The sequence below is a fragment of the Corylus avellana genome, chromosome ca2 (assembly GCF_901000735.1).
Source record: "Corylus avellana chromosome ca2, CavTom2PMs-1.0".
NCBI lineage: Eukaryota > Viridiplantae > Streptophyta > Magnoliopsida > Fagales > Betulaceae > Corylus > Corylus avellana.
In genome coordinates this window covers 48,218,664-48,230,430 of record NC_081542.1, presented here as the reverse complement: position 1 = coordinate 48,230,430, position 11,767 = coordinate 48,218,664, and the positions used below count along the sequence as shown (strand labels likewise).

Genomic DNA, 11,767 nt, shown 5'->3' with positions numbered 1-11,767 from the left:
CTGCCCCATTGTTCTTCTCCTCCCAAAACCCTTCTCTACTATTTCTCTACCCCTTCTTCTTCCTTTAGCTCGTGACAGGGAGGAGAGGATGTGGAGGTTAGTGGTGGCAATAGCTGCTCTCTCCAGTCAGGCAGCAGCACGGAGCTTCTGTGCAACCAAAAACCCTAATGTACTTTCTACCTCTAAAACCCTTACACAAGCTGATTTTGGCTCACATCTCACTGAAGTGGGGCAGTCTTCGGTGGGTTTTGGTGAAAATGGTGATACCCAATTGGAGAATTTTTCCGATGGGGTTGAGATTCCTGGGGCTTTAGATAGGGATGCCCAGTTGGATAGTTCTGCCTCTGCGGCAGTGCAACGTCAGCGGCGTAGCAGAGAGAGGGGGAGAGCGGCAGTGAGCGGAGAGCGGAGAGAGAGAGAGAGAGAGAGAGCGGCGAGCGGGAGAAAGAAAGAGGGGCAACGAGCCGGCGAGAGAGAGAGCGGCAGTGAATGAGTGGAGAAAGAAAGGAAAAATGGAAAAGGTTGGAGAAAGCAAGAGGGGCGGTGGACCGACGGTGGCGTTGCATGAGCGTGGCTGCGTGAGGAGTGAGGACTAGGAGCCGAAAGGGTCTAGACAGTGAACTCTAGATCTGGAATCTGGTCTCTGGAGAGTGGATTGCGTTTTTCACTTTTTCCTTTAGGCAATTAGGCTAAAAGTAATTAAAAAAAAAAAAAAAAAAAAAAAAAAAACGTGTCTGGCAGGTCACCCACGGGTGACCTGTGACATAACCCGCCAGACCCTCATAAACGAGTCGGCCCGTTTATGACCCAAACCCGTTTAATGTAAACCCAAACCCGCTAATTTTGTGTCGTGTTCGTGTCGGATTGTCGGGTCGTGTCAAAATTGTCAGTCCTACCAAGACCACCTAACACTGGTATCAAAAGCTCAGGTTTACCAGCAAGTCTTGGTCCAACAGTCCACGGGAGAAACGGGTTGTCGTTGCTCCGACCTAAGGCTCGATGTATGAGGTGGAGATTGTTAAGGTTATCCCACATCAGTTGTGGAAGGGGCTGGTGGTCACTTTATAAGTGTGAGGGAAAGCCTCACCTCTTGAACTAGTTTTTGGGGTTGAGAGAGACCCAAGACCACCCAATACTAGTATCAAAGCCCAGATTTACCAACAAATCTCGGCCCAACAGTTTACGGGAGAAACGGGTTGTCGTTGCTCCAACTTAAGGCCCGATGTGTGAGGGAGAGATTGTTGGGGCTATCCCACATCGGTTGTGGAATGGGCTAAAATTGGTTGTCTCTGTTCCGACCTAAGGTCCAATATGTGAGGGGGAGATTGTTGGGGTTATCTTACATCGGCTGTGGAAGGAGCTGGTGGTCACTTTATAAGTGTGAGGGAAAACCTCACCTCTTGAGTTAACTTTTGGGGTTGAGAGAGGCTCAAGACCACCTAAGAGACATAACCGACCAATTATATCTTATTATTAGTTTTCTTAATAAAAATACTTCACATGAAGTTCTTCTTATATAAATACAAATAACATATTATTAGTGATAAGTTGATTAAATACAAGAATATGAAGAGTTGGCAATTAACGTAACACACGTATTTAACTCGGATCGAATTCACACGTCATGTCAAAAATTATTCGCGATAAGCCAAAGTAACCCAGGAGCGATGTGATCAACTCAACAACCCATCAAAAGTAGATAGCTACCGGTCTTCTTTGTCTCAACCACCAATTATCTTTTATAAAAAGTTACGATATGTTCCTCCATATTGAGTTCTGCTGCCTGACCCATATTGACTTCTGTGGGCTTCTGGTGGAGAAAGATGGGGGAGTTAATCAAAGACGAAGAAACTAAAGGTACCCATTTTCAAACTCGACCCCTTCTACTCTTTCCTCAACCCCAACAACACCCTTGATTGATTGCTGAGAGTGAAAAAAGTCAATTACATGCTTTGTTTTTGCAGAGGTGAAAAGTCAGGAGGATTCTAAGCTGGAATTCTCAGAAGACGAGGTAACACTCATTGCCAGGATGTTTCGGTTGGTCGGAGACAGGTTTGTTTAGGCACTCTGTATCGGCGACAGAGCCATGCATGCAAATCTTAGTACCATCTAAATTCTAAATATGGTAACATGTGTGCATATGTATATATATATAGGTGGTCTCTGATTGCTGGGAGGATTCCTGGAAGAACTGCAGAAGAGATTGAGAAATACTGGACTTCAAGGCATTCATCTTCATCTTCAAGCCAAAGATCATGACACAAAGGCTTTGATTGTTTCTTTTAGATACATAGTGTCAACTTTCAAGCATGTTAGATATTTCGGCTCCGTTTTTTAAGAGGGTGTTTTTTTTTTTTTTTTTTTTTTTTTAAATTTAAAGTGTTTTGTTTGTTGTGTGTTTGAAGTTGTTTGTTAATGTTTTTTTTTTTTTTGAAACTAGAAAACGTATAAAAAATTTGTAATATTATAAGACTTGTTCGAGTTTATGTATTGTCCTTTTTTCCTAAAATAATACTTATAATAATATTCGCTTTTGTGGAAGTTTGCTGTTGCTTTGATTGATTGTTCTACTAATCCTAATACTTTTAGGGCAGTGTTTGCGAAAAAGATGGGCTGAAATGAGATTATTTATAAGTAAATTTAATTATACGAATTACAACTTTTATAATAATAGTTATTACCTAAAGCACTCTATATCATCTGTCGACATCAAATAATTATGTTGATCCCCTAATAATGAAGTAGGACTACCACGACAAGGAGATTCCATATGCTAAGTGCAAAGTCACAATCAAAAGAAAAAGACATTTATTTGGCTCATGTTTTATTTGGTCCGTTTACTTGTACTCGTATCTTTCGTTTTTGGGTCTATTGTAGAGGATCTCACTCTATTTTGATTTTTTGACCGCTTGTACCCCTTTCCCAATTTAATTTGAAAAAAAAAAAAGAAAAAAAGAAAAAAAGAATAGAAAGACTTGAGCAATTGCATAAGTTATACTCTCGATATACTAATCAAGCTTGAATTATATATATTGATCTCTGAAATATGGCACACATTTTGATATAGTGTCTAATTTTGAAAATTTCCATCCCATCTCAATATTTTATAATTGTAAATAATCTAGCTATTGTGTCCAAATTGACAATCATGTTTATGTTGATCAACACAAGGATGGTAATTTGTGAGTATAAGATTATATAATTTAATCACTCAATTAATTTAATTAAATCGATTAAATCTTTCAATTCTAATTTGTTAATTTGTCAGATTCGCAAATTGCGTAAAAAATTATTACCCATGAATGTCACACGTCAAGGTGAGATTGTGTCTCGGTACAATACTATAAAAGAAGGTCAACCTTAATTCGATCAATTTAAGTAAACTAGTCATACCATTCAACCTTAATAACATTCATGAAATAAAAATATTTTCTGGTGACAGTTTCTAACCATTTTTATATATTTAAAATAATTAACAAACAATTTAAAATATAAAATACCACCGACATTGATAGGCCCATGACTCCAAGCCCGTTTCAGGCCCAGCCTAGTCCCAGTTTTTGAGCGAGTCTCAGAAGAGGTTTTAGAGGGTTTTTTTGGCGAAGGCACAATCGCAGAATGGAGTTCGAGAAGAGAAAAGCGGCGACGCTAGCGTCACTGAGCTCAGCTGACTCCGACAAGTCACCGAAAGGCACATTGGACGCGCCGATCATCCCCCTACTCAATACGCTCAACCACCACCCCTCCTACTACACCACCAGCTCCTGCTCCGGCCGCGTCTCTATTCTCTCCCAGCCCAAACACTCCACCACTCTCAACAAAAAAGCCCGAGGCGGCACGTGGCTCTTCGTCTCCCACGACCCGGCTGATCCAGACTCGGTCATCTCCCTCGTCTTCCCCACCGAGTCGACTCAGCAACCCGAATCCGAGCTTGTCCTCAGGTTCGAGCCGCTCATCATCGCCGTCGAGTGCAAAGACCTATCTTCGGCTCAGTCATTGGTCTCCATAGCCATATCCTCCGGGTTCAGAGAATCCGGTATTACAAGCGCGGGCAAGCGCGTTATCGTGGCGATTCGGTGCTCGATTCGGCTGGAGGTGCCGCTGGGGACCACTGAGACGGTCATGGTCTCGCCCGAGTTTGTCCGGTACCTCGTCGGCGTGGCGAACGAGAAGATGGAGGCTAATAGGAAGCGAACCGAAGGGTTTTTTCGTGCTTTGCAACGGACCGATGGGTTTGCGGAGTGCGACGGCGGCGATCGGATGGCGGAGGGTGCGGCATTGAGTGACGGGAACTCCTCGATGTGTGGCGAGGACGCTCACGTGGAAGAAAGAGATGGCGATACGCATTTGGGTAATTTGATTGATATTACGATAAATTACCACTTGTCTTAAAGCTTAAACAGATGGGAAATGGTTAATTTAATTACTCTTTAACAGGTTTGTTTATGATTGTAATGAATATGTATGAGAGTTTAGGTTAAAGCAATCGAATCAGAAAAGGTGATGAAATGCTTTGACTACAATTAATATTGTTCAGTTGTCCATTTCTCGCCAATTTACGTGGTAGTTCGGTGTTGTTCTATTGGAGCCCGTGATTAAAGGTTGTGACTAAATCATTAGCGAATATGTTGATGTTGCTCATTGGTGTTTTTTGAAGTAATAAGAATGAGACTAAGAAGCATAATGCGTTTGGCATCAACAGGTATAGTGATTCTTGATGCTCTGCGTGAATTGTGAAGTTCAATATGACGAGGACTATATATAGGTTCATTTTTTTTATTATTATTATTTTTTTAAGATGATGTGTATCTTAGCAAATATGTGTGGATGTCAGCGTTGCTATTACATACTAATATATGTTTGATTGCAGGAGACCTTTCCTTTTAATGTGAAAGAAGAGTCTGAGACTTTGAATCATTGGCAGGGACGGTGGGGGTTTCTGGTTGTAGTCTGTCTGTTGTTCCAATGGTGATTGTTGGTGAACCTGTGGAGAAGCTTTTCCTTTGGGGTCACTCGTCTTGTGTACTTGATGACAAAGTTATAGTATTTGGTGGTTTTGGAGGCACGGGAAGGCATGCAAGAAGAAGCGAGTCTTTACTGCTTAGTCCATTTTCTGGCACATTAAAAGCGATTAATCTGGAGGGCAGTCCAACTCCACGTTTAGGTCACACGTGTTCTCTGGCTGAAGATTGCGTGTTTGTTATTGGAGGCAGGGCCGATCCTGTGAATATTCTAGATGATGTATGGGTCCTCAATATAGCAAAGAGCGATTGGAAATTAGCAGGATGTATTGGCAGTGTTTTTCCTCCCAGGTGAAGCCTTTTGTGAGCTGATGCTTCTATCGTAGTTTCATCTCTTTGTGCTGTTCATTTTGCCATAACAGTGTTTTCTTGTAACTATTGTTTTAAAGTGTAACTTTTATTTGGTAATGTTACTTATCAAAAAAAAAAAACTTTTATTTGGTAATGTCTAGTTGAAAAACATTGATCTATCTCTTCTAAGTCTATATGTTTTCTACACAGGCATAGGCATGCAGCAGCTGTTGTAGGCTCAAAGATATATGTATTTGGTGGACTTAACAATGATTCAATCTGTTCATCCTTTCATGTCCTTGACACAGTTAACCTGCAGTGGAAAGAGTTACTGGTAGGCGGGGAGTGGCCGTGTGCCCGTCATTCTCACTCAATGGTGGCATATGGGTCTCGGCTATTTATGTTTGGAGGGTACGATGGTGAGAAAACACTTGGAGATTTGTATAGTTTTGACGTTCAAACATGTCAATGGAAGAAGGAAAAGACTGCAGGAAGAAGTCCACAAGCTAGGTTTTCCCACTCAATGTTTGTGTACAAAAACTATCTTGGGGTTATTGGTGGTTGTCCAGTTCGACAACATAGTCAAGAGTTGGCATTACTTGATTTGCGGCTCCGCATGTGGAAGCATGTGACACTTGATTCTGTTGGAAAAGATTTGTTTGTGCGAAGTACTGCCAATGTCATTGGTGATGATCTTGTTATGATCGGTGGTGGGGCATCTTGTTATGCATTTGGAACAAAGTTCAGTGAGCCAATGAAAATCAACTTGCTATCCTTGACATCTATAAATGGCAATCCAGTGCCTTCTAAAATTATACAAATGCATGGTACCCGTGGAAATAATGAGAAGACAGGAGAAAAGAATGAATTTTGCCAACCTCCACGAGTTGAAAATGTAGAGACTTTAATTGAAGCTCCTGTCTTGAACTTTGAGAGTGAATTACCTGGAGAAAATGGGCATCAGATAATTGCTTCACATTGGGTTCTACAGCTTGAAAGGAAATATGCAAAATTAGGGAAGGACATATTGAAGAAATTTGGATGGTTAGATCTTGGAAGGAAGGTTTATTCTTGGGAGGATGGAATACACATTTGTTTTCCCGTGACCAAAAACTTTTGTGGTGTATTTCATGAAAGGCAGCATCATTCGTCAGATGATTTTGAAGGATATAGTGACCGTCATTTATCTAAACCATTTACTGGAAAAGGGATTTTGTTAGATGACGTCTCTTGTTTGGAAGCCTTTAATCTTTTAAAGGAGTGTGGTGCCACTAAGCTGGTAGATGAGGTAGCTGAAGTGAAAAGAGTGGTGAAGTCTCCCCTAAAAGTAATGAATGAGGCTGTGGCCTCTTTGATAAGGCATAAAGACATTTCAGAACAACTGTTAGAGGAGCTACCCACAAGGTTTGTGCTTCGTTACTTGTTTCTTTATTGTTTGCCTGTCAGCTACAGTAATATGAATTGGGAATTTATTTCATGTCGCTTTCTTCAGTTAGAACCTTGTCTAGATGAAAGCTGTACTGGCACTTTTTGGCTCTTGGATACAGCGCCCATATACTATAGTCTGACTCATTAAATTCTCTCTGCCTTTTCAGATGGGAGCGACTTGGCGATATTGTTGTGCTTCCAGTGACATCCTTCAAGGATCCAGTGTGGGACACAATTGGGGCCGAGCTTTGGCCTATTGTTGCCAAATCACTTAATGCTCGTCGTCTTGCCTGCCAGGTAAGCTATATGCTTCAATTACATATAAACTGGTATATTACTTGTTGATCCCTGTTTTCTTAATTGTGTCTAAACGTATTCTTTTGTGCCTATTTAATGTAGTCCATATTTTGGTTCCTTGAACTACCCTGTGCATCTAAAAGTAAAATAAACTTAATATGAAGGAAATGGGCATCTATTAAATTTGATTTGCATGTGATAAATATTTTGAAAGATGCGGTAAAAGCAAACAACAGAAATTTGATTATCCTCTTAGAATAACAATATTCTGTCCACAAGGTTGGATGCGTCATCATCCATTCAGATTATTGGTATAGATCCTCCTTTCAACATGGGGCATTGTTATGGCATGACCTTTTTGTCTTTACTATTTTAATTATTTATATTGAATTATTACTTGATAGACAAACAAAACTAAGGTTTTTTTTTTTTTTGGTTTCTATCAAGGATAATTTTTGCTCATTAGTTATTGGTTGAAATTAATTATTTATTTTGTTCCTACTGATGGGCGACTAGTTTTCAACCTCAGCTAATTAACTGCATTCCTCTTTCTTGAAAAGGGGCTACACATTGTTTTCCTAGCAGGTAATATCTTATAATGAATGTAACTAGAAGCTATAAAACTGCATAGCATGTTCAGTCAGAGTGAATTGCAGAAGTCTCTTCTGCAATTCACTCGCCAGAAGGTTTTGCTATACTTGTCTTTGCTTTGTAGTGAATTGGGTTTTTCTCGTACAATAGTTTCATGAGTTTTCTGGTATTTTCTAGGGCCGAGTTGCACCAACTGGAACAAGGGACAGTACTTTGGAGATTCTAGTCGGAGATAATGGTTGGGTTGATCATCGCGAAAATGGAATTCTCTATTCTTTCAATGCTACAAAGTGTATGTTCTCCTGGGGCAATCTTTCTGAGAAGCTTCGTATGGCCCGTCTAGACTGTAAAGATGAGGTTATTGTTGATTTGTTTGCTGGAATTGGATATTTTGTGCTGCCATTTCTTGCCAGGTGTGTTGTAATTATCTCTAGATTCCCTAAGGAGTAGTTTATTTATCAAAATTCCTTTCATCAATTGTGATATGAGTTTATCCAAAATAAGGAGGTAGAAAATTAGGCAGCATACAACCGGGGATAGGACATGTAATCTTTATGCGTAACAAATTTCAAACTTATTATCATGTCCTCTAAGATAGGAATTTATCCAGGAGAATAAATAATATATAAATCAGTTTTACTAAAAAAATGATAATTTAACATAGGATTACTATTGCACATTTGTGGGCTGGAATTTTGGCTCAGAATATGTGAAGCTTTCTAATTGTCTACTCTCATAGAAGCAATTCAACTGTTTGATAATTTGTACTCTACTGGTTCGCTGACCCTCACCTTGCTTGACCAGGGCAAATGCAAAACTTGTTTATGCTTGTGAATGGAATCCCAATGCCATTGAGGCACTGCAGCATAATCTACAAGCCAATTCTGTGTCTGATCGATGTATCATACTTGAAGGAGATAACCGGATTACGGCACCTAAAGTATGTTCAGCAACTGATTTTTTTTTTTTTTTTTGTTGGTTAATAAATACTCATGCTGCAACTGTTTATCCAAATAATTGGAACCTTATTCTTCATGAATTCATTGATTAAACTCCCATTAGGTTATTTCAAGCAAGTCAAAAAATTTCTTCTACTGATTATATAGATAGGAAAATCTTAACTGACAGCACATTAGCACACAGAAGATTGTTTATATGAAATGTGCATGTGAAGGTCATGGCTGATCAGGAAATAATTTCCTGTCAGCTTTCCTGTACGATATTTGATGAGAGCTGGATGTAGTGACCAGTGGCCTTACATAAATGCTTGATTTTTTAAATTAATTTGGAAGAAAAATTATTATACCTAGATGCTGCTCTTTTTTTTTCAAGAAAAAAAATTAATTTTATTTCTTTTAAGCCAAGACCTATGATTGCCACCTGAGCTAAGGCCCAAGGAATTCCTCTCCGGTGTCAGTTAAATGCATCTATTTTTTCATTCTTCTATTTAAATTTAGAAGCTCCCGTCCAATTGTTGATGGTTGAAACCTTTTGTGACCTGGTTGGCAACAGTCTGTGATCCCATCCTTTATATACCTCTTGATAGAATACAGATGAAATGATTTATCTGTATTGGCTGATATTTTACACTGGTTTGGAAGGAAAAATTTAGTGTAAAAATATGCATTCATCTACAACAGGATGTGCTACTGCAATTGACTCCTTTTGATTGTTTGCCGACAGGGTGTTGCTAATCGAGTTTGTCTTGGTCTCCTTCCAACAAGTGAGGGCAGCTGGGTAACTGCTGTAAGGGCATTAAGGTAGTTACAAATATTCCATATATGGTTCCCTTTAACAAGATTTTTTTTTTTTATCGTTTTTCATTTTGTTGTTGACAACATCTTAAACTTCCAGGAAGTTCTATATATGCTCCCCAATGATTTGTTCCGTATTGTTGCTTTATTTTTTGGATTGAAATGTCATAAACTTTGAGGATAAATTCTGTGCAACCTGAATGTTAAACTTCCATTCCCAGCTTAGGTTTTGTCTCCAAACATGCTCTACTTTCCACGAGATGCTTTGCATTCAAGGCAGGTGGAGCTCAGTTTGAAAGTGAAATACGTTTCCTTTCTTGGACGTGCTTGTTTCTTTTAAACAAGATTTCTTTTTGCATTTGCTTTTGTTCTCAATACATATGGTATCTGAGATTGGCTGAAAGTTTTCTTTTTAATGTGGCACTGAAGTTTTGAAATTTAGTTTAGCGTACAATTTGTCACACTATGCATATCTCCAAATGGGGCAAAATTGTGAATCAAAAGGAGGAAAGGAAGAGGAGGAAGACAAATCTACAGTGTGATGGTGTACCGTATTAAGATAAGATGCCTTTTTTCAGTTAAAAAGGTTCCTCATGATGCCTTCGTGTCTCTTACCACCTACAACATCTAATTTCTGATTAGCTTGCCCCTGCAGATTTGATTTGTTTCTATTCTTTAATTCATCGACTATAGTTATCATTAAAAAAAATGTCAACTCATCAGGGTACCTAGTAAGTAGTAAGTGGAAGCTTATATCCCAAGCCAATCGTAGCATCTGGATTTTGGAAACCCACTATTATTAAATGTCTTAAGCAGCAGTTCTGCTTTGATGATAGTAACATAACCTTCACTGTTTCTGCTTGGTTATGTGAAGCATGAGTTCTCTCAAGTAAATTGGATCTAAAGTTGTCGAAAACTTTCTGTCAGCATTTATTCTCCCAATTTTAGGTCTAAATGGTAGATTCAATTGCATATAATCTTTGGCCAGATTCATTTTTGGAGTCCCTATTTCTTTTGACTGTCTTCTTCCCTTCTAATATTAACGCAGGAGTGAGGGTGGGATATTACATGTGCATGGGAATGTGAAGGACTCAGAGGAGGGTTTGTGGACGGAACATGTTTTGAAATCAGTATCTGAAATTTCTAGATCCGAAGGTATTCCTTTTTTGGGTAATGCTTGGACATATAACACCTAGGAAGTAATACTGAGGATGCCTGAACTTGCTCTTTTCTGCTTCGCAGGTTATTGTTGGGAAGTTTCAATGGACCATGTGGAGAGGGTGAAGTGGTACGCCCCGCACATCCGCCACCTTGTTGTTGATGTGAGATGCAAAGAGACCCAATGATAGCACTTGAGCCTTATGTTTATTGAAGGTAACAAAGTAAGCTTCTGCTTATAAAGATTAAAGTTGGGGTTTTTGAGTTCTATCACGTGCTTAGCCCCGAGCTGATCTACCTTTGTTGTTGTACTTAAAGTAGCACTGTAGCAGCAGCATTTTTCCTTGGGATAGAGATTCTCTGCAATTTTATTGTCTAGATTGCTAGCAATTCGGATAACAAATGTGAGAAAACTTTTATAAGGTTTACTTGCCTGAACAGGTCTTAGGCAGTCCCTTTTTCTGTTTAGGTTCATAAGAGCGTCTCATATTTACCGCCTGAATTGCTAGCAGTTTGAAAATAAATTACTGAAAATCCGAATCCTCTTTCTTTATTAGTATAGCAGGAGCATTAAAAACTCGCAAGTGCATGGGGTCCCACTGATCTGGTAGGCCACCCCAATCGATAAATCTGAAGATGGGAGAACACGCCCAGAGCCCGCCCCATGCTGGCTTTGCTTTGTAGAAGTCTTGAATCAAATTGCTGGGTATAATTCTTAGCATTATTTTTAGATAGCGTGGGAATTGGACCAGTAGTAAAAGAAAGGGGTGCCGGTGGGGCAGCATTTCCAGCGGTGTAGTAATGACATGCAATCGACACCCACATGGGGCAGCATTAATGCATAATTTCATCTTATTAAGTCTCCAAATATTTGTTATTTTATTAGTATTGTTACATTTTAGTGCTTGATGTGATAAGTGTAACATCGACTGTGACGTTAGTTTGTAATGAATTTGTAGTAAAAATTGTAGAATCCTTAACATAACTCTTTGGATATAAGTGGTGACTAGAATGCACGAGTGTTATTAAATGGGCTGGAGGGCATACTTGCCTTCATTTTTGTGAATAACTGTTTAGTTTGAACTGAAAAACCTGTCAATTTACGCTAAAAAATAATTAAGAAGGAAAAGTTGGTAAGTTGAATCAAAGACATGTTGTAGGTGGAAGAATCGGGCAAATGCACTGGAAATTAGTTGTTGGCAATTTATATCCAAATAGTTCTTCCAT

At 39.3% G+C, this 11,767-nt stretch overlaps 2 protein-coding genes across 5 annotated transcripts; both read left to right on the top strand.

The window, feature by feature from the left end:
- The first annotated feature begins 1,752 nt into the window (after nt 1-1,752).
- On the top strand, nt 1,753-2,379 carry LOC132172413 (transcription factor CPC-like). The gene is made up of 3 exons (XM_059583909.1): nt 1,753-1,857; nt 1,965-2,052; nt 2,157-2,379. Exons 1-3 carry the CDS (start codon nt 1,824-1,826, stop codon nt 2,257-2,259), a joined length of 225 nt encoding a protein of 74 aa, XP_059439892.1. The 5' UTR covers nt 1,753-1,823; the 3' UTR covers nt 2,260-2,379.
- An 831-nt stretch (nt 2,380-3,210) lies between these two features.
- LOC132170917 (tRNA wybutosine-synthesizing protein 2/3/4) lies at nt 3,211-11,422 on the top strand. 4 transcript variants are annotated; one of them, XM_059582074.1, is made up of 10 exons: nt 3,211-4,351; nt 4,925-5,312; nt 5,523-6,716; nt 6,908-7,037; nt 7,806-8,041; nt 8,433-8,568; nt 9,312-9,388; nt 10,431-10,537; nt 10,625-10,756; nt 11,103-11,422. In XM_059582074.1, exons 1-9 carry the CDS (start codon nt 3,619-3,621, stop codon nt 10,726-10,728), a joined length of 3,105 nt encoding a protein of 1,034 aa, XP_059438057.1. In that variant the 5' UTR covers nt 3,211-3,618; the 3' UTR covers nt 10,729-10,756; nt 11,103-11,422. The 4 variants fall into 4 exon arrangements, with proteins under 4 accessions (XP_059438057.1, XP_059438058.1, XP_059438056.1 ...); XM_059582075.1 differs by having other exon boundaries at nt 10,625-10,764; nt 11,098-11,422; XM_059582073.1 differs by having other exon boundaries at nt 3,212-4,351; nt 11,098-11,422.
- The last annotated feature ends 345 nt before the right edge of the window (nt 11,423-11,767 follow it).